A 22,480-nucleotide genomic window follows, 5' to 3' on the forward strand; every position below is an offset into this window, starting at 1 on the left:
GGAAGAGAGGATGAAGGCAGGCCAGATTTGAACTGGCCATTCCTTGAAACAATGTGAGTTAAAAGCCAAGTCATGAAAACTGAAATGGCTGGCTGCCGGCTTTCCACTGGAGTTTGGCCAAGATGGCTTGAGGAATGGTCTATGAGGTCCCTGGGCTACAGGGCTTGGCCTGGGGGCTTGGCTGTGGCTACCTCAGTGGATGGCTGAGACCCCGAAGGGGCTCATGGCCCCCTCAGGGCCCTGGCCATGGTCTTTGCTCCAGGGAGCCCTGCAGCAGTTCAAGCCAGGAAGTGCCCCGGGTCAAGCCAGTGTTGCTCTTGGCTGCAGGGAGAGAAATTAGAAAAGACAGGGTGGCCGGAAAGAGAAGGAGCCAGGTCACCTACTTGGTCATATTTAATGAACATTGAGATTTGTAAATATTAAGCAAGTATCTGTAACCAAGGAACGGCCTTGGCAAGGGATTGAGCGGAGGGCGTCCTCCTGTTTGATCTCACAGGTTTGGGGTTTCTCTGTGCACAGAGTGTTTGGCATCTTTTTCTTTTGTGTGGTTCTGTGGGTTGAATAAAGGGGTGGTTGTTTTTCAACTGTTTATGTGCAGGCTGACAGTAAAAATTTGGTGCTGGAAAGTGAGCAGCAGTCTGTGGTGAGATCAATTTGGTGTTTGCATAAATAACTTGAGAACCTTAAAAACAAAACTGTACATTATAGACTAAGGGCATCAAAGGTAATTAAATCTCACCTACCTCATTTTGCAAATGAGGAAACAGAAGAGCCTGCTTGCAACATTGCTTACAACTGTATACAAGCTTGTAAGGAGTGTGGCTTTTTGCAAAATGAAAATTTTTTTAGAAGTTCCTGCTGAAGCATCTCCAGGAATTCTAAGTTGGAACATGGGGCCCCTGGAGGAGGGATAATGGAAAACCATTTGAGTTTCCTGGTAATTACAGGGGGAATGACAGGGTGGTGGGGCAGGGGTGCAGGGGGAATGCTGGGATCGTTTACCCCACCCCCGCCTCCTGCTGGGGTCTCTCGTTGGACTCCCAGAGTGTCCCTCTCTGTTGAGCAGGACAAAAGCACATGTGGATGTGGAAAAAGCCCCTACAAACAGCTCCTCTGAGTTCCTGTGACAGCTTGCCCCGAGGGAGGCATTGTGTGGAGTCAACCCTGTTTATGGAGAGGCTTCCAGACCCCACTCTCCCCTCGTCTTTCTTGCTCAGACAAGCCCGCCACTGAGCTGTCAGGGGAAGACTTTCGTTTTTAGCACCTCCCGCTCACTCGTGAGCTGCTCTTTCTGTTGGTAGCAGCCCCTTTCCAATAGGTCAGTACCCTCAGGCCAGTTCTCTTTCAGGCCATGGACTGGGCAGAAGTGACCACAGATGGATCGTGCCCTGAAGGGACTCGTAATAGGGTACATGGACGGGTAGGTACATGGGGGAATTGAGAGGAGTGGTCTGTCTTGACGGAGGTCCCTGGGGAGGAGTGGTCTGTCTTGATAGAGGTCCGTGGGGAAGATCTGTCAGGAAGTCTCCTTAGAAAGGGTGCCACTGGGCTGACTCAGCTGCTCAGAGAGAACCAAGTGTCATACCCTTGATGGTGTCTTGAGGGAGGGGTCCCTTTTCCAGGGCTGGAGGTCTGGTGGGGGGAGGCTGGAGTGGGGTTCCCAGAAAAACAGGTCCAGGTAGGTGGGGTGAGGACGGGTGTAGTGGTTAGAGGGTCTACTAAATTGTACTTTTTTTTTTTTTTTATTGGGCTGTATTTTATGAGAGAGATGGAACCTTTCAGAGATTTGAAATGGGATGCAGGGGTGAGGAGGAAATGACTAGATTTGAGATTCAACAGCTTCTTGCTGGTTGCAGTGTGCAGGGGGAGCTGAGACGGGGGATTGGGGAGGAAAGGGTCTGAACAAAATAAATGCAGAAATGAGGGAGGTAGAGGGGATCTCTGAAGACTCCTGATGGGGTACAACGTGGATATAGGGGGAATGATGATGCTATTCATTGAGTCTCTTCTTTAACTTGGGAACCCCAGTTTCTAGATCTACTTGATAGGGATATGGACAATGATGGGACTAAAGAGCTCTTGTGGGCCTGTACCTAGTGGGTACCAGCTCCTGTCTTCCTCTTCTCTTCTACACTGAAACTCACCCAGCCGGCACCCCATCCCCCAGGGCCTGGCCCTTTGCTAGTTCAATTGAGGCATTACCATGCATCACGTGTGGGACTTAATGACTGGTGGGTATTAATATGTTACCCGGTCCTGATAACCTATTTACATTTTAAACAGAATCCTCGGGGCCTGGACTGTAGGAGTCCTTAGTGCTGTTACATTAGCCCTGAAATTTTCCTCCCAGTTTTACCACAAAACCTTTAATTGTCCAATTTTAGCTTCAACTTCTATTTTTTTAAGTTTCTCTCTGTTGGAGTTTCATATTGAGACCAGGTTTTTGTTTTTGTTTTTTTTTTTAAGTTGGGGGGTGGGGTGGGGTCTTGTGCTGCTGCTGCTGTTGCTGCCGCTAAGTCGCTTCAGTCGTGTCTGACTCTCTGCAACCCCATAGACGGCAGCCCACCAGGCTCCCCGGTTCCTGGGATTCTCCAGGCAAGAACACTGGAGGGGGTTGCCATTTCCTTCTCCAATGCATGAAAGTGAAAAGTGAAAGTGAAGCCGCTCAGTCGTGTCCGACTCTTTGCGACCCCATGGACTGCAGCCTACCAGGCCCCTCCATCCATGGGATTTTCCCGGCAAGAGTACTGGCGTGGGGTGCCATTGCCTTCTCCAGGGGTCTTGTGCAGTTAAGAAATTTTACTCTATTTTGCCCCCTAGTGGCAGCCTGTTGAACACCTCTTTTCAATTCCAACTACCTTGAAAGTTATTGATTCAAAAAATACCTCCTATGTGCTAGTGCCACAAAGATCCTCACTCTTTGATCTTATGAGGGATGTTCATTCATCTCCTAAACATATAAATTTAAAATGTCTGGGGGAGTTTGTTTTTAATTTTAAGCATTTCACATTACCCTTCGATACAGAAATATCCTGAGGTGTGACGAACCCGAGGCTGAGAATAGATGCTTACTTTCTGCCCATGTTTCTGTTAGTTTGTTGTTTGGGGCTTTCCATTTTTATATGGAAATTTTGCCCAAGTTCCACATAGAGTTGTATTATGTACTTAACAAACCCTTGTTATATTTTAAAAATAGCATCAGATAATTATAACAACTATGAAAATAAGACCCATTTATATTGTGTTTGTGTCCACGAACGCTGAGTCTTCTAATGACACATGAGTATTTCCCCTTCTAGAGGAGAACACCGAGGCTCAGGCAGGTTAAGCAACTTGTCCAAAGTCACATAGTTACTGGCCTCTGGCCAGAATCTTCGGCCCCCAGGGCTGGTGCTGATTAAGCTGTGAGAGAGAGAACCCCTGTTCTCAGGAGGCAGACGTACGACTTGAGTGTAGACTGATGTTTTAGTGGAAATGTGCAGAAAGGATCATCCTGTTATAGGTTTTAGCAAGCCCCCTTGAGCAGGGGTTTGTGCCATGCTGGCTTGGTGAACGAGCAGCCTGTGGAGCTGGACCCACCACAGAGCATAGGGTTGACAGAGGGCCTGGTGTGGAGCTGTTGATGTCTGGGATCTCTGTTTTCCTCTGTGCCACATACTGAGGCTGGCATCCGAGGGTGTAGTCCACTGCACAGGAGTCCTCTCCCCCAAGAACTGGGACCTCGCTAGCTGTCCTGTACCTGGCTTCTCCCCAGTCATTTGAGAAGGGTGGCATGGAGTTACAGTCAGTTGATCCAGGGAACACAGTTCATCTCCCACCCGGTGGGGCCAGTTCTGTGTTCTCAGGTCACAGCCATTGCGTGTGGCTGGGACAGACAGGAGGGACTCAACAGTCCCGTCATGATGTTGCTATAGCAGGTGTTGGTTGAGAGGATCGGTGGCAGATCGTGGAGGTCACACGACCGTCTTCCCAGGTCTCTAGTGTGCTGTCCTCCCTGCCACTGGGCCTTTACACACGCTGCCCTGTTTGCCTGGGATGCTTTTCCTTCTGTTATTCTTCAGATCTCACACAAAGGTTGCTTTTCTCTGAAAACCTTCTTTAACGCTTGTATAAATATATACTTAGTCTGGGTAAAATATCTTTAACTCATTTATGAGAAAACTAGAAGGATAAGGAAGAGAAAGCTGGATCTAGGAGGTATCCAGGAAGATATATGTGATATATATGCATGTGTGTGTGTGTGTGTGCATGTAAGTATATATAGTATGTATATGTACACATACATGTACTCTCATTTGTGTGTGTATATATGTGTACAAATACATACATATATTCACAGAAAATTGTGAAGAAAAGAATGTTGGGATAAGACGGCAAATTTAGATATAAAACTTGTTAAGGTTCTACAGAAAAATAACACTGTAACCTTTGGAATTATCTTTTAATACTTAGCAGAAATTACTTACAACTTACCAGTCTTTTATGAGTTCACATCCTAAATTTACAGAGTCTGGGACCTAATCAAAAGCAAATGGTAAGTCAAAAATCACCTACCCTATAGGCAGGTGCTGACTGTAGATGATGTTAAAGAGGCATGCTTTATTTCCTAGTTTGGGACTTTTTTTAAAAGTAGCATTATGTCCTGAGTGGCTAGCACAGTGCCTGGTGTAAAGTAGAAACAAGTGGCTATTTGGTGAATGAATGAACACGTGGGAAGAAGATCACTTCCTCAGGCAGGCACAGCAAAATGAAAGTGAAGTCACTCAGTCGTGTCCAACTCTTTGCGACCCCATGAACTGTAGCCTACAGGCTCCTGTTGTCCATGGGATTCTCCAGGCAAGGGTACTAGAGTGGGTTGCCATTTCCTTCTCCAGGGGATCATCCCAACCCAGGGATCGAACCTGGGTCTCCCATATTGCAGGCAGACGCTTTACCATCTGAGCCACCAGGGAAGCCCTGGCAGACACAGGGCCAGGTGTTTAATCCAGGAGAGAGAAACAATGTCTGTGAGAAATTGTGCCTCTACCACCCCACTGGAGGAATTTGGGGTCAGAACGCACACCGTGTGCAGACCTGGGGGAGGCCAGTAGCAGGGCACTTGCCAAATCGGGTTTGGGGCAATAAAGGACAACAGGAATCCAGCAGTGAGGATGGGCGTTCAGAACCAGGGCGAGCTCAGGGATTAGGACACAGGAGGGAAGGGAAGGAACTGGTCCTTCTGACATCACTGACAGTGTGCGATTCGTTGTGGAGGTTTTCAGTCCCCACGGTCTGTCTCATGTCTGCCCCTCCCCTGGCCTGTTAGGTGGTCGTCTTTTTCCTTCTCCCAGAGGCCTGAGCATCGCCGAAGGAGCAGTGGAGGAGGATGCACTTGGATTTGCATTTAGGCTCTGCCACTTATGGGCTGTGCGGGCCTTAGCAAGGCCTCCGTCGGCCTGTTTCCTCACTGGAACATTGGAGTGTAACCTGGGCAGATACCAAAGCTTCCAACACTCCAGACCTCAGGTTTTGCTATGTCCAAAGGTTCAAAGTCTGTTGGTTCTCGTCTTCACCACGTCTCTCAAAGAAGACTCAAAGGGGATCCATTTTATACCAAAGAGCAGCCCTTCTTAGGAACTCTTCTCTCTTCTCATTCCCTTCAGTCCCCAGCTCACCTGGCCTTGCAGGCACCCTAGGACCTCTCTCCTCCTCCCCTTAAACTCCCCCTATATGCTGTCCGGAAGACTTTTCTCCCCCCGCCCCTCTCAGTATTCCCTCATCTCTCCATATCCTGCCTCTCTTCCCTCTGATTCACTCAGTTTACATATAGAGACTGATGCACTCAGACCGTATAACGGCGGCTGGAGGGGAAGGCAGATAGGACCAAGTCATTCCTTAGCTGTTGCACAAGAAACTGAATAGCCTCAAGGTTTAAATAGCTCTTGCCCTTCATTCAGAAAGCAAAGCCCCCCAGAGGTGCTCAAGAGGTCTTCTCTTGAGGTCAGGAGGATTCTTTTAAAGTGGTATGTGTCAAGTTTCTGGCAGTTAGTGGACCTCCAGTCAATGGCAATTCCTATTATTGTTACAGAGAAGGGAGCTCAGTGGGGACTTTGCAACAGCTGTGAGTGATGATGAAGGGGCAGTGAAGCTCCGCTGGGTGGGCTCTGGCATTCTGTCTGAGTGAATACAAAACCCAGAGGGTGAGAAGTCACCCGCAGGGTCAGGCTTGAGGGAGAGCGGGGATGGTGCTCCAGCTGGAGACTGAGGTGGTGGGGGCCCCAGCTGCGGGAGCAGCCTGGCAGAGAGCTGTGGTCTAGTCTTGAGGTGGGAGGGTGTATTTTTCGAAGGTTCTCCGGATTCTAGAGCAGGCCACCCAGAGTCATTTGGGTCTGAGCCAGAATCAACCTGTCCTCCATGCCACTGGGATCTCCTTACCATGCAAGCCGACTTCCCTACCCACCTGCCGCCCCCCAGCCCAGAGGTTCTGGGAGGAGTCAGGCGGCTTTGAGTCAGGGTGTCTGTCTGTGAAATTTGGAATCTGATCAGGTCTTGGGATGGAAATTGGATGGTGCTGTGGACCACCTGAAGACTCAATTTCCACAGGGGCCAGTTTTAGGTGACATTCACGTGCTCCAAGCAAGAAAACGTTAAGTGAGGAGTGGAAGGAAATTCTATTTGACCTTGTTCTTTCTCTCTGTTTTTCTCCCTTTAGGAAAGGAAACATTTTTGTTTGCAGTTCAGATTAATTAAAAAGACAGCAAAGGAAAGAAGACAAAAGGACTCGCCCCACCCACCCTCACCCGCCCCAGTCCCGGCTCAACCCCTAAGGTTTTCTCATTGCTGGCCAGCAGAGGGCACTCTTCACCCACATACTGTGCTGACTTTTTTCTCTTGGTGGAGGCAGGAGTCTTGTTCGCTCATGTAAAAGTCAGTTCTGGAAAAGATTCACTTCCAACCCTTTCTGATACAACTCTATATTCTCACGGAGGGAACTTTCCTCTTTTAGAGCTACAACATCTGTCCTGTTATTTTAAAATCTGTCGGCTGTTGTCTGAGTATTTGAAGCCTCTTAAGAGGAAGATGTTTTTTTCCCAGCTTCTTAGAGCACAGATTCAGACAGAAATAGGGCAGAGTGGGCATGTGTTAGTCTCTTCAGTCGTGTCTGGCTCTCTGCAGCCCCATGGACCGGAGCTGCCCAGGCTCCTCTGTCCATGGGATTCTCCAGGCACAGAATGTTGCATTAGCACCAATTAATAAACCCTTGGCTCCAGATGAGCGTGCCTTGCCAGTCTCATGCCTTTCACACCCCCATGGTCCAGGCCCTTCCTCCCAGTGGTACAAAAATGATAGAGATGGTTACAAAAACCAGAGCATTCACAGGCCAGTCCTGGGAGGGAACAGCTTTGGGTCATGCAGAACGTTGTACTTTCCATGGGGACATTTTAATTCCTTCCACTGGATTCCCCACCCTCCGCAATCACACTTAATCCTATTGATGTGATTAATAGGTAACCCTCATCGCACTCTAACCAGTGCTGTTCTAAGAGTTCTTACAAATGTCCACTTGTTCAACTCTCTTAAAATCCCAAGAGGTGGTGGGACTGCTGGGCTTCTGAGGCTCTGTGAGGGTCGGACGCTTGCTGAGAGTCACTTGGCTGGTGAGGGAGGATCCAGATTGGACCCTGCACAGGTGCTGTCCAGACTTATTCTTTTGTTGAGTCCCAGTTGGATCCCAATACGGTGCAGACACAAGACACTGCAGTGCAGCTCTGGCTAATGTTAGTTTTGAACATGCTGTTATTTGCGTATTTGAAAGAAAAAGGGAGGAAGGAAAGGAAGGGAGGAAGCAGAGAGAGCCAGCCCTCAGGGAGCATGCATCCGAGAGTGGAGCCCTAAGGAGTCCCGAGTTCCACCAGGATGGGGGTGTAGGGGTGGGGGAGGTTGGTGGGTCTAGTTCCTCCTCCTCCTTCCCTTCAAGCAGAGCAACTCTGCTTTTACCAGGTTTATTATGTCTTGGGTTTTGAGTATAATCAGGTTTGGCACGGGTCCTACTGCTGAAAGAACAAAACAAGCCTCTGGTGCAGCAGCCTGTAGGTACAGGCATGCCCTGGGGCGTTATCCACCCGCGCCCTGGGGTCCCTTCCTCTTCCAGTTCCCTTTCCAGTGGCTCCCTCCCTCCTGCCTCCGTCCTGTGCCACACTCTTCCTTCCCTGGTTCCTGCCCAGCCTTCACATCACCAGCAGCTCAGCTCAGTTCTAGTTAAGACAAAGGCAAGGCTAGGAGGGTGAGAACCGCTGTCCGAGCTCAGCCTCCCCCTCTGCCGGCACACTGTGCACGCTCCCTGTGCCCCAGGCTCCTCAACCGTGAGATGAAATGTTACCGGAGCCTGCCCATCACCTTGTGCAGATTATACACGAGGACGGCTGTAAACATCAGCTGGCCCAAGTGTCAGAACTCGTGGCCCCTGGGCCACTGTGATGATCGTTACTGATACTGTGACAGCTGCCACCACCCTGTTTTTTCTCTTTCATTTTCCTCCCAGTGTTCTCAGGAGAGTTCATCCTCTCTTCAGCCTCCACTTCCTTCTCACCTGTTCACTCTTCCCAAGAGGTTGGGCAGCCAGCTGCCCCCACCCCCCCTCCCAGTGCTGCCCTGAAATAGCACCCCAGGTTGTCAGCCATCTCCTGACAGCCAGTCCTGCCCCCTGATGGTACTCCACTCTGAGTCAGCAACCTGAGCTGGGCATCTTCTTTGAGGAAGTTTGGGTATTGTTGGCCATTTTGCAGATGAGCGACCCCAGAAAGAGGCAGTGGGGAGATGTGCACAGAACTCAGAATCTGGGTAACAGACACAGCCAGGAAGGGTCATCTTGGGCTTCCAGTTCACTGTTACCTCCCAGGCTGTGATGGTTCTAGAACATTGGTGGCTACGTTGCCAAGGGATGTAGCAGGCGGCAGGTCCATTGTTGTTTTCGGTTGAGTGAAGAGATTTCCTTTGGGGAGAAGACAATAAAAAGGAAGGAACCGCCGTTGCACGCAGCACCGCAGGTGACTCTCGGCGCATTGCGCAGAGGGAAGGGAGCCAGGCGTAAACGGTGATGTGCCCTGTGAGCCCACTTACGTGATGTTTCGGAAAAGGCAAAATTATCGGAACAGAAGGCAGATCAATGGTTGCCAGGAACTGGGGTGGGAGGAGGGTTAGATCACAAAGGGGCTGCCTGAAGGACTCTGGGGGTGATGGAGCAGCTCTGTGTCTATGTGGTGGTGGGCATACACCTGCGAATGTTTGTCAGAACTCACATCTGCACGTCAAAGAGTGACTTTGTATGTAAAAGTGTATTTTTTAAAATGAGGCAGTGAAATAAAATGAAAGGCTGCAGAGCAGGAAGATAGAACACGCTGTCATCGCCCTATAGCATGGGGTCTGATCCCCATTTACTGGTGTGGAAACCGAGGCTCGGGCTCCTGAGAAATGGAGGGAAGATCTCTTTCTCTTTTTTTCCATCTATTCACCTTGGCCCCTCCAGGCCCCGGGTGCTGCTCTAGGAGCTGAGGATCAGGTCCTCAGGAGGATGGGATGGTTTCCACCCACACACAGCTCACAGTATAGAATTCTGAGAAACAGATGTGGAATAAGTAAGTCTAAGAAATGGTGGTGTGGAAGGGAGGGTCAGGGTGTAGGGCCAGACCAGGGTCAGGGAAAGTCCAGGCTTGTGGGGGTTGGTAGGAGGTGAGGGCCCAGCATCCCCACTGTGAGGCTTGGAGCAGAGAAGATAAGATGGGGAGGGGAGAGGGTGAGCTGTGGCCAGTGGGGGCTGACTGAGGGCGGCAGGGCTCTTTAAGCAAAGGAGGATTCACTCTGAGGGCCCTGGGAAGCTTTAGTAGGTTGAAGCAGGACTAGTCCCAAATCTGTCCATCTCCTAAGACCAGGCCTGGTCCACGCCCTGCACTTCCTGCCTTGCTGCTGGGTCTCAGGGTGGCAGGGACGCCTCCAGTTTGCATGTGCTTCTTTTACAGTTAATCCACTCTGCTGGTGATTCATGCCTCTCTCATAGACTCCAGTGCTCAAATGCAATCTGCTACTAAGTTGCGTCTGGCGGAACCTGAGGGTGGGTGTAACTACACAGTGTTTAATAGCCAGTGTTGTCCTGGGCAGCCTTGGGAAGCCAGAAGTAACTTTGCATCCTTTGCTTTTGCTTCCCACTTGCTGAACCAGATCTGTGGATGTCTTGGTCACTCACTTGGTTGTTTCTTACGGTTTCTTCACCTCTCTCCCCAACTTGCTTGCAGTTTCCAGGTTTGCAGGATTCAGTCTCCCCAGCGCCTGGTAACCTGGGAGCACTCGGGAAGGATTTGTGGGATGAACGCGGGAGGAGGAGGCAGGAGGCAGGCAACTGTTCTCCGCTCTGTCATCACTCCTCCTCTCAGAAACCTGGTCTTCTTGTCCATCTTTACAAAGTCGCTGGCCCTGAGCTCTTGCTGCCCACCCTGTGTGTCTGTGCAACACGCCCGGAGACCAGCCAAGGGGGTAGAGGCCACCCGGGGCTCCTGGGAGCGGCACACATCATACCATCAGAGGACCGTGTCGTCTGGTGCAGCCTGTGCTGTTCTAGCCTCCCCACAGCCATGGTACCAGAGCAGCAGTGGTGCTTTTCAGGATTGCACATCTATTTTAATTTAAATTTATGTGTTTGTGTCAGAAGATTTCCTTGTTTTTCTTGGGAAGCATTCAGAGGCCAGTGTTGAACAAATTACCATCCTTTGCTCCAGAAGAAATATACTTTCCCCTAACATTCTGGGTTTCCAGGATCGAGAAGGAGAACTGATGTTGCTGCTGCTGATTGCAGGTGTGTGTCGGGGTTGGGAGGTGAGCTGGTCATCCTGGGGCCACTGAGGAGTCTTGAGGGATCTCTTTCCACTGTGGAAGGCCAGGCTCACCTCGGTGTTTTCTTTTCCTCCCCCTTCAATTCTGCTCTGAGAGCCAAACTAATCCAAAATATTATCCTTACCTCCATGGGCCCTTCGAGTTTCAGAATCTGTGAAAGTCTACAACAAGAATCCTTCTAATCCAACTCAATGGACATGAGTTTGAGAAAACTCTGGGAAATAGAGGACTGCCAATGGTGACTGAAGCCATAAAATTAAAAGACATTTGCTCCTTGGAAGAAAAGCTATGACCAACCTAGACAGCATATTAAAAAGCAGAGACATTACTTTGTCAACAAAGGTCCATGCAGTCAAAGCTATGGTTTTTCCAGTGGTCATGATGGGTGTGAGAGTTGGACCATAAAGAAAGCTGAGCCCTGAAGAATTGATGCTTTTAAACTGTGGTGTTGGAGAAGACTCTTGAGAGTCCCGTGGATTACAAGGAGATCAGAGTAGTCAATCTTCAAGGAAATCAGTCCTGAATATTCATTGGAAGGACTGATGCTGAAGCTGAAGCTCTAGTACTTGGCCACCTGATATGAAGAACTGACTCATTGGAAAAGACCCTGATGCTGGGAAAGATTGAAGGCAGGAGGAGAAGGGGACGACAGAGGATGAGATGGTTGGGTGGCATCCCCGACTCGAAGGACATGAGTTTGAGTAAACTCCGGGAGTTGGTGATGGACAGGGAAGCCTGGCGTGCTGTAGTCCATGGGTTCGCAAAGAGTCAGACACAAGTTAGCGACTGAACAACAACAAGGGTGAGAATATTCACTTGGTTGTAGTTCAATGCTGGCAGTTGAACTAATGCAAAGTACACCAAGGGATAAAAAAATTCTACAATCAATGTTAGTGTTTTCCTTATTTTTTTAATATATGAGTTTATTTATATATTTTTAAAATATATGAGTTTATTCAAAGATGTAACTTCATACCACACTTTTTAATTTAATATTTTAATATAAACCCTTCTTCATGACATTGGCAAATTAGAAAGTTTTAGTTAAGGGGCCCATCCCCTCTCTCCATACTTGTAACATGCTCACCTACCCGTCATGAGTGAGTCTACGCACTTACTGTCTACCCATCTTGGGTTGAGGACCTCCTCAGTGAGGATGAGTTGCTGCTGTTGTTTAGTCACTCAGCCGTGTCTGACTCTTTGTGACCCCATGGACTGCAGCACACCGGGCCTCCCTGTCCCTCACCATCTCCCAGAGTTTACCCAAGTTCATGTCCATTGAATCAGTGATGCTATCCAACCATCTCATCCTCTGCTGCCCTCTTCTCCTCCTGTCCTCAGTCTTTCCCAGCATCAGGATCTTTTCCAATCAGGATGGGTTAGGTTCTAGGAAAATACAACTCCCTGCCCAGAGAGAGTTGTGATTATACAATGGAGCAGAGCAGAAATAAACAGAGGAAGATACCAGACGGTGGGGTCTATGGGCAGAGTATTCAGAGCTGCAGTGGAGGTCCAGTCTCTTGTGGCTGTTCCACGTCGCGGAAGACTACCTGCGTCATGGGGACTGAATTTCAACACCAAACTGGGAGTCTTCCTATGGGAAAGGCAGCTCAGTGGGTGCTCAAAACGTGGCCCCTCCCGTGTAGGCTTAACTGAGGGCCGCATATTAACTGGGACAGTCAGGCTGAGAACGAGTCACTGAATCTGACCTGGCTTGCTGAGCCTGCCGAGGAGGGCTGGGCTGCAAGCGCAGGATTCTCTGACACTGGAAGTTAGGTGGTTTTTGGAACATCCCAGCCACTGTTGGAGGCAGAGGGACGTTTTCAGAGGGGCTTCTTTCCACAGACCACGTGACCTTGTTGTTGTTTAGTCACTAAGTCACGTCTGAGTCTTTGCAACGCTATGGGCTGTAGCCTGCCAGGCTCCCTATCCATAGGATTTCCTGGGCAAGAATACTGGAGTGGGTTTGCCATTTCCTTCTTGAGCCCACTCTTAGTTTTCCAGTCTCTAAATGAGGGTGGTAGATTAGCTGGTTCTCTGAGGATCCTTCCAGCTCTTACCTATTTGAGTTTTAGGCACATTATCTGAAAATAAACAATTAAATAGACACTTAATTAAAATGAGCAGGTTTGAAACAGTACAGGCTTATGAGTTCTGGTGAAACACATGGGTAGGTTTTGTTTTGTTTTGTTTTGTTTTTTCTCTCTCCAACAGCTAGTTCTGATGAATTGCTAAGGAAGCTGTGAGAAGCACAGAACAGCCCCAGAGATGGTGTTTCTCGGTGGCCCCTACCTGTAGCTCTGGCCATCTGGTTTGCAGGGAAGCTTTGTCAGCTTTTTACTCTGGTGATGGGAAGTGAACTTGCTGCCACATATCTCATGCTCCAAAGGCTGAAATGGCCCATTAAGGAAGATTTACCCTGGTCTCACCCTCCAGTGTTAACTTGTGAGCAGGCCATAGTTTAAATAACACATGACCATCAACAGCTGTGGGGAAAACCAGCCGTGTGGATGTCAGCATGCATTTCCAAGACACCGGTTACGTGTCTCGGTCCAGAAGTTTGCTCTAATGCTAATGTCTCATCTCCAGAGTTGGACCCGTACCAGGAGGATAGGGAGGGATAATGATGATGATGTTGGCCTTGCTCTTTGGTGACTGTGCTGGTGTGACTTACCCATCTGTTCATCAGGCATCCCTGGGGCCAGTGTTCGTGTGACACAGTAGGGGGCTTGATAGTGAATCATCTCAAAGCTCAAAAGCAATGCATCACCCTCCATAGGAAGTGCTAGCAGGCGCATCACCCTCCACAGGAAGTGCTAGCAGGCATACAGCTTTGCAAGGAGGTGGCCTGGGTTATGTGAATGTCAGGCTGAGCAGTGCAGGGGGCAAGAGTGCTACATTCTGACTGATGTGGTTTGAAGCCTGGCATCATCGATGCTTCCTGGCTGTGTGATCTGGGGCAAGTTACTTGAGCTCTCTGTGCCTCTGATTCCCCATCTATAAATCTGAAAAATAATCTTGTGTTGTCAGCATTAAATAGGCGATCGCATGTTAGGTTCTTATCGCCTGATTGATGACTTCTGTTGGAGGTGGTGGTGGACTAGCATGGTGTCAAGTTCAGAACACCTAATGTGTATTGTGTGCCTCACATGCAGCCACTACAGTACATGACAGACGCTGTTCCTAGCTCCCCTGAGTACATCAGCTCAGCTAGAAAATGTGAGTATTCATGTCGACTCAGGAGGGTACTATTATTATCATTTCACTGATGAACAAACAGAGAGGTGAGTAACTTGCCTAAAGTCACAGAGCCAGTGAGTGGTAGATAAGTGATTTGAAACCCAGGCAGCTGGCTCTAGAGTTCTTGTTCTTAACCACTACTCTATGCAGTCTCCATGAAATAATAAGAGCTGTTCAGAGCGCTTCCCATAGGTCAGGAAACATTCCAGGCATTTTCTATAGATTGATTCATTTAATCTTCACAAAAAACCCTCTGAAGCGGTTGCTATTTTTCTACCAATTTTATAGTGAGGAAACTGCTAGAAAGGGGTGAGAATGTGGCTGAGTGGAGTTCACATCCTCATGAGCTGGGTGATGTGAGACAGAGAGGCTGATGTCTATGAGCTGCGGGCTAAGAAGGGATTGATGATAAGAATCGCCTGGAGACCTGGCAGGGTGAGACCTTCTCAGAAGGTGGTGGTTTAATTATTAGTGAGAGGGCTTTACTCACAGACCCCAGCTTTGTTCTTGTCTCCTGGTAGCTGGGGCAGGGCGGTGAGCTCCTGGCTTCTTAGGGGGAAGAGGAATTTAAAGAAGTGTCCCCACCCCCAGCGTGGGCCTGCTGTGGACTAGAGCACAGCTTGGCCCCACCACAGAGGCTGTGCTGGGCCCTGAAGGTGACAGTTCTGCCCTTGGGGAAGTGAATACACTGTGAACCTGTCCCAGCCACCTGGGGGCAAGCTGTCTAATAAGCCTGGGTCTCAGTCTCCTTGGGCTTCCCTGGTGGCTCAGAGGGTAAAGCGTCTGCCTGCAGTGCGGCAGACCTGGGTTCGATCCCTGGGTCGGAAAGATCCCCTGGAGAAGGAAATGGCAACCCTCTCCAGTACTCTTGCCTGGAGAATCCCATGGACGGAGGAGCCTGGTAGGCTACAGCCCACGGGGTCACAAAGAGTCGGACACGACTGAATGACTTCACTTTCACTTCAGTCTCCTTAGATGCAAAACCAAGTGTGTCTGGGATCAAAGCATGTGATTAAAAGCACCCAATGCAGAAACTTTATATTTTCACCATGTGGAATAAGCAAGTCTTGTGGCCTTTATTTTACACACTGAACCTGTGGAACTTTGCAAGACACCTTCTCAGCAGCCAGTCCCTCTTGTCAGCTATGTGAGCTGTGCTGTTTCTCCCTCCAAAACAACAGTGGGAGCTATATTCTGGTTGTTGAGCCCAAGTTTGTGGGTTTTTTTTTTTTTCTTTTTTGGTCTAAGTAATTATTGTAAGCATGAAGTTCTGGGTCATTGTAAGGTTCTTGGAAAATGCTGCCAAAGTATCCTGTGGAAACATTATACCAATTTATTCATTCATCATTGTGAAGCAAAATGTCTGCTTCTCTGCATTCTTGCCCAAACTGGATAGGACGATGTCAAATCTGCCAATTTGAAAGGCAAATGTGCTCTTTATTTAGATTTCCATTTTGATAGTTACTAAGGAGGGTTACATCTGCTGGATCATCGAAAAAGCAAGAGAGTTCCAGAAAAACATCTATTTCTGATTTATTGACTATGCCAAAGCCTTTGACTGTGTGGATCACAATAAACTGGAAAATTCTGAAAGAAATGGGAATACCAGACCACCTGACCTGCCTCTTGAGAAGTCTGTATGCAGGTCAGGAAGCAACAGTTAGAACTGGACATGGAACAACAGACTGGTTCCAAATAGGAAAAGGTGTATGTCAAGGCTGCATATTGTCACCCTGCTTATTTAACTTGTATTCAGAGTACATCATGAGAAATGCTGGGCTGGAAGAAGCACAAGCTGGAATCAAGATTGCCAGGAGAAATATCAATAACCTCAGATATGCAGATGACACCACCCTTATGGCAGAAAGTGAAGAGGAACTAAAAAGCCTCTTGATGAAAGTGAAAGAGGAGAGTGGAAAAATTGGCTCAAAGCTCAACATTCAGAAAACGAAGATCATGGCATCTGGTCCCATCACTTCATGGGAAATAGATGGGGAAACAGTGTCAGACTTTATTTTTGGGGGCTCCAAAATCACTGCTGATGGTGACTGCAGCCATGAAATGAAAAGACTCTTAACTCCTTGGAAGGAAAGTTATGACCAACCTAGATAGTATATTGAAAAGCAGAGACATTACTTTGCCAACAAAGGTCCATCTAGTCAAGGCTATGGTTTTTCCAGTAGTCATGTATGGATGTGAGAGTTGGACTGTGAAGAAAGCTGAGCACCAAAGAATTGAACTGTGGTGTTGGAGAAGACTCTTGAGAGTCTCTTGGACTGCAAGGAGATCCAACCAGTCCATCCTAAAGGAGATCAGTCCTGGGTGTTCATTGGAAGGACTGATGCTGAGGCTGAAACTCCAGTACTTTGGCCACCTCATATGAAGAGTTGACTCACTGGAGAAGACCCTGATGCTGGGAGGGATTGAGGGCAGGAGGAGAAGGGGACGACAGAGGATGAGATGGCTGGATGGCATCACCGACTCGATGAACATGAGTTTGAGTGAACTCTGGGAGTTGGTGATGGACAGGGAGGCCTGGCGAGCTGTGATTCATGGGGTCGCAAAGAGTCGGACACGACTAAGCTGAACTGAAGGAGGGTAAACATTTTTTTGTTGTTTATTGGCTGTGTGGATTTCTTCTTTGGTGAACTGTCTATGTTATGGCAAAACATTTTAGTGTTCTTTTATTAAAACTATTTTCTGATTACAGAATTCACTTATGCATATCCTAAAAGTTCAGATAGTGTAGGAATGTGTAGCATTGCAAGTGCAGGTTCCCGGAATCAAACCTAACCCCAAGAAATGACCACAGATGACAGTGTGAACCTTATGTTTCTTGTGATTTTCTAGACATTTCTGAATGCCCTCATTTCACCTTAAAGATTTCCAAAGGTTCACACGTGGCTTATGCATCTTAAAAAGGTCTTTTGCTGAGTGGCATTTTTATTGAATAAAAGTAGCAGATTTATTTTGATAAATTGATTTTTTTCTGAGAAGCCACGCAGCCTAGTGGAGGGGAGCATACTGAATTCGGGGTCCCCACTGACTGCTCTCATGTCTCCTTGTGCTCAGCTGGGTGTGTGCAGTCTGTGGGCCTGTCCAGCCCTGGGATCAGTGCCCATGAGCTGCCCAGAGGAGCACTTTCTGTTTTGAATGTCAGGCTGCTGATCTGTCAAGGTGGCAGCAAGAGGATGAGGGCTCCTGACCTCTCTCAGCATCAGCACCGGGCCAGTGCATGGTGAAGTAGTTGACAGTAGTCATGGGTAACAGCCAGCATCTCCCCCGCATGGCCTTTACATGCTCCAGTCTGCTTAGACCTCACAGCAACTCTGTGCAGCGTAAAATCTAATATTATCCCTGGTTTTCACACATAAGACAGGTTCCTAGAGACCACATCATTTGCTGAGGATCCCCAGAAAGCAAGGGCCAGAGAGCCAGAACTCAGACCTAGCCCTGCCAAGCACTGAAGCCCCTCGGGAGGTTAGCCACCTGCTCTGCAGCTCTGGATAGCCTCATGAATCCCACCTCCCTGTCCACCTTCATACATATTAGTCTGGTCCAGATGTATCCAGGGACCTGAGGAAACCCCAGGAGGTTATCATTTTAGTAAAGTCTTGAGCAAGTTGGAAGCAGGTAGAAAGATGAACTCAGGAGCTGCATCCCTGAATCAGGGCTCCGGAGCAAAGATGGGGAGAGCACCTGTGCCTGGGTGGCAGGATGCGGTTGTCATGGCAGCAGCTGTGGCAACGCTGATGCAAGTGCTGGCCCTGTTCCCACTGGAGACCAGCTGGTGAGCTGGAAGATGAGGTGCCCAAGAGAATGGGCCGGACCATCTTTGATAGAAATAATTGATAAATAGCACATAACTGATCAACATGATTAATTTTTCTCTCCCAGTTTATGGCTTTTGTGGATTAGGTGGCCAGAAAATTCTTTTTTTTTTTTTTTTTGTCAGAAAATTCTTAGGCAGTTTGGCGGGACTCTGGCTGAGAGCAGGCATCCTGGAATCAGGCTGTCTGGCCCTGACCTCTAACTCTGGGGCATTTCCAAGGCTAAATTCTCAGTGCCTCAGCCTTCTCTTCTGTTATGGCTCTTATTTCTGTTAGAGCCCCCATGAAAATGAAATGAATTAAGCCACAGAAAAGGCACAGCAGCAGTATTACTATTCTTATTATTAAAGTAGTAATAATAGTTCCCACTTTTACTCAGAATTCCCTTCCTCTGAGTAATTCTCTTACTCAGAATTCTCCCCTCTTACTCAGAATTTTGGGGGTGGCTTGCTGTTTGTCATAGTGATGAAATTATCTCAGTTTGAACGGTGCCCTTAGCATCACCTTTCCCTTTTCTGCGCATAATGCTGCAACAAGTCTGATGTGGTGCCACCCCCCGCCATATTTCACTGACGTTTGGGAATAAACATGTTTTAATGTGTGGCCCCAGTCACTGCCAAAAACAGCATTTATGGAGCTTCTAATTACCTTGGAGACTGTGGTAGGTCCTATATTAGAGAGTCAATAAACTGCTTTAAGTGATGCTGGCTAATTTAAGAATTTTGGGGTGTTTTTGGAGTTGGAATCAACAGAACATTTGTTAGAGATGCTCAATTCTGAAGACTAATTTTAAAGGCCGCGATTTTCAATTTGGAAAATTGGACCACCTACATACTGATTTATTAGCATCTGATCAATATATTACTAAAAAAAAAAAACTGTGAGGACTTCCTTTTGCTCTTCTCTAGGCAAAAAGCCCTTGTGGAGCCTCTGTCAGAGAGGAACTGGTAAACTATGGTGTCTGTAAATATAATTTTTGAGTTGGAGCTTTCCAAGATTTGAAAAACATGAATTTATCCCCCTCCTTTTTGTTTCTGGTTTGTGTATAGCTAATTAGAACAATTCTAAAGGCTTTTCTTAATTTTGTTAAGACAAAAATTGGATAGTTCAAGGTGATTTTTTAAAACATGTCTTCTAAGGATTATTTGATCCAAATCCATTTAAAACATTAAGAAAATTCAGCCATTAACTTTTTTTTTTTTTTTTTAGAATGTTAACATTTTACTCCATTTGTTTTTTTCATTCTCTCTCACCATCCTAAAGAGAGGAGGGATTGATGCTTAGATATTCTTTATCTATTGGCTGCACTTGGCTTTTTTTCTGTGCCTGGGCTTTCTCTAGTTGCCGTGAGTAGGGGCTACTCTCTAATTGCAGTGCGATGGCTTCTCTCGTTGCAGAGCCCAAGGCTCTCGGGCTTCAGTAGTGACAGCTTGCGGGCCCTAGAGCTCGGGCTCAGTAGTTGTGTTGCATGGGCTTAGTTGCTCTGCGCCACATGGGATCTTAACCAGTCCAGGGATTGAACCGCGGTCCCCTGCATTGGTAGGCGGATTCTTATCCACTGTACCACCAGGGAAGTCCAACCACTAACTTTTTCAAGCTGCAACTATTTTTTTAATCAAAGCATAATGTGCACACAGTAAAGTGTACCAGTTTGAATGGATTTTTACTTGCAGATGTAGAAAAACTGATAAGACTAATCTCTGATTATTTATTATTATTATTTAAGATTAATTGCATTTCACATAAAGAGGAACCAACCCTGTAACACTGGCTCTGGGTCTGGTACGTAGTAAGCATTTTAGTTCCCATCTCCTTTACTCTGTTGTCACTGATTCTGCAGTGGTTTTAACGTCCGTGTCTCTGTGCAGGTTTTCTGGAGCCAGGTTGCCTGGGTTTGAATCCTAGCTCTGCCTCTCCTAGTTGTGTGATTTGGGGCAGGTCACTTAACCTCTCTGAGCTTCGTTTTCCTCATCTATGAAGTGGGAATAATAGCAATGCCTACTTGTAAAATCGTTTTGAGGACTAAATGAGTTAATATTTATTAAGTACTGAGTACAGTGGTACATAGTAAGTGTTAAAAAAAATAAATAAACCTTTAAAAGTGTCATTTTCATGACAGAGAAGTTGAGTATTCTCCTTGTCCATAAGGCAGAGGTCAGTGGTGGTGATAAACTGGGGTGACCGAGACCTGATTCCACATCCTTGGAATTGCGGGCCATTGACTCATCAGTGGAGAGCTCCAGTTTCTTATTTCAGAAGAGGGGTGGGGGGTCAGTGCTCTCAGTGTTGGCTCATTGGAAGGTAAGGCGCGTACAAGGAGTCCTGGTTAGAAAAACACACGCTCGGGAAAGAACAGGCTCTCCCCAGGCAAAACTTTAGAAAAACAACAATCTGCTGCTCCTTGATTAAAGGGTAGAAAGCTAATTATCCTTTCCGGAGGGACGTGAAGCCGCTCTCTGCCGGGCTGTGACCTGGAGAGGCAGGATGTGGATTGCCTTAGGAGGTAATGAAGCCTTTCCCGTTGACAGCATGCCATCATTCAGACGGTCGCAGGCGGGAAGAGGGAGAACCAGCCCCGTGCTTTTAAAAGCAGCCCCCAGACGCTTTAGAAACAGCATTCGCAGGTCAGTGCTCGGAGCATATGAAAAAATAATTTTCTTCAATTGGATTTCCGAAAGACCTTTGTTACAAAGCGTCCCTTCAAAAATATCCTGTAATTTCTGCTAACTAGACTAGCTCATAATTAGCTCGACTATTTGAAACTTAGCACTGCCAATGAGAAGTCATCCATGCAACGATGATGCAGGTCAGGATGCCAACAAGGGGTAACCGGGAAACGTTATTTCTGTGCTGAGTAAATGCCAAGAAGTATTAAGTCTAGTTTCTTCAGTCAAAGGAGGAGACTGTGATTCCATCTTGGATATTTGTATGTGTGTTTTCTCACTGTCTTCCATACCATCCTGTTAGGAATAGGAAGTTCCTGTTGACCTGTACTGTTTGGCCAGAGATGTCAAGAAAGTTCAAAGAAGTCTTACAAATATTTTTTGAGCATCTTCCATGTGCCAGAGGCTGGGGATGAGGCATTAAAAAGACAGAAGTGCCTGTCCTCAGGGAGCTTACATTTTTTATTTTTCTTTTTTAAGTGTCCAGTATCACTGTTTTTATAGCATTTTAGTTGAGACATTAAAATGTCTTGTCAGGGATCCCAATGGGACAGCCATGCCTTTTTAAATCTTTTAATGCTTATAACTGAATTATTTGTGCATAGGGACCAAAAGTGTTTATTTTTTAATCTGTTTATTTTTAATTGGAGGGTAATTACCTTACAATATTGTGTTGGTTTCTGCCGTACATCAACATGGATCAGCCATAAGTATACATATGTCCCCTCCCTCTTGAACCTCCCTCCCACCTCCCAGCCCATCCCACCCCTCTAGGTTGTCACAGAGCAGCGGGTGTGAGGGGAGCTCACATTTTAATGACTCAGTGGACTAGCCAATACCTAAGATCCTTGTCAATTTGTATTTTCTATGAACAATGCTTCTGGGTAATCTGCAGACATATCCCTCTCAGCTCTTGTCCCCCCAGCTCCGCTTACTTCCTTGATTTATCAAGTCACCAGGGACTTCTGCTTTGCCAAATTCAGTGAGCATTTCTCCTTCCCCTACTTAATGGCATTGTAGAGCACCCCTTCCCCTAAACACTTTCTTCTCTGGCCTCTGGGATGCCCCCGCTCACTTTGTCAGGACTCCTCTTCTGTCTGAAGGCTGATGACTCTTGAATACAGTCTCCAGTTCCTTAAATTCAGCTGCAGATTCCATACCTCTATTTAGAGGCCCGTACCAAAACACACGTCATATTTCAAATGCGATAATGTCCGCTCTTGATTTTTGTCCCCAAAACTGCTGCTCTGATAAGTCTTCCTCACCTTCCCAGTTGCTCAGCCTAAAATTCTTAGAGCATCCTTTATTTCTTTTTTATTTCACCCCCTGTGTCAACCCAACAGCAAATCCTGTTACCCTACCTTCAAATATGTACATAATTCTAGCACTGCTCACCAACCCCACTGCTACCATCTTGGTCCAGGTCCCTGTTGCCCCTCATCTGGGCCACCCTCTCCTTCTCCCTGCCCTTTGTCCTGTCTCTATAGCTATTATCTCCATGCAGCATTGAGAACAGTCCTTTTAAAACTTAGACCATATTTCCTTTCTGTTTAGAATCCTTTGTGGCTTCCCAGCTCACCCAGAATGAAAATCCAAAAGACCTGGCCTTCTCGTTTATCACCCAGAAGGAAGATAACTCTTAAAGTGCACCTTTTGTGTACCAGGCACAAAGAGCTGTACATACATTAACTCATTTAATCCACACAGTGGCACTGTGTTATGAGTGTTATAACCTCCATTTTACAGAAGGGAGAAGTAGGAACAGGGAGGTTAGGTCACTCGCCCAGTGTCACACAGCTGGTGAATAGCAGAGATGGCTCCAGCATCTGCGCTCTTAACCACGGTGCCCCGCTGTCCCTTGCTGGCTCCACCTGAGAGTCACTG

General features: G+C 47.4%; 1 protein-coding gene across 13 annotated transcripts in view; it reads left to right on the forward strand.

Annotated features, from left to right (window-relative positions):
• The window catches only part of ARHGEF3 (Rho guanine nucleotide exchange factor 3), a 315,139-nt gene that overhangs the window by 69,378 nt on the left and 223,281 nt on the right, over positions 1-22,480 (forward strand). For 7 of the 13 annotated variants that reach the window (XM_055558190.1, XM_055558187.1, XM_055558189.1 and 4 more), the window contains one exon: positions 20,462-20,557. The exons of the other annotated variants lie outside the window; for them this stretch is intronic. In XM_055558190.1, coding sequence (XP_055414165.1) covers positions 20,462-20,557 — 96 coding nt within the window. The remainder of the gene's footprint in view (positions 1-20,461; positions 20,558-22,480) is intronic. 13 annotated transcript variants of the gene reach the window in all.

This window comes from Bubalus kerabau, chromosome 20 (genome assembly GCF_029407905.1).
Source record: "Bubalus kerabau isolate K-KA32 ecotype Philippines breed swamp buffalo chromosome 20, PCC_UOA_SB_1v2, whole genome shotgun sequence".
In the NCBI taxonomy this organism is placed as follows: Eukaryota; Metazoa; Chordata; class Mammalia; order Artiodactyla; family Bovidae; genus Bubalus; species Bubalus kerabau.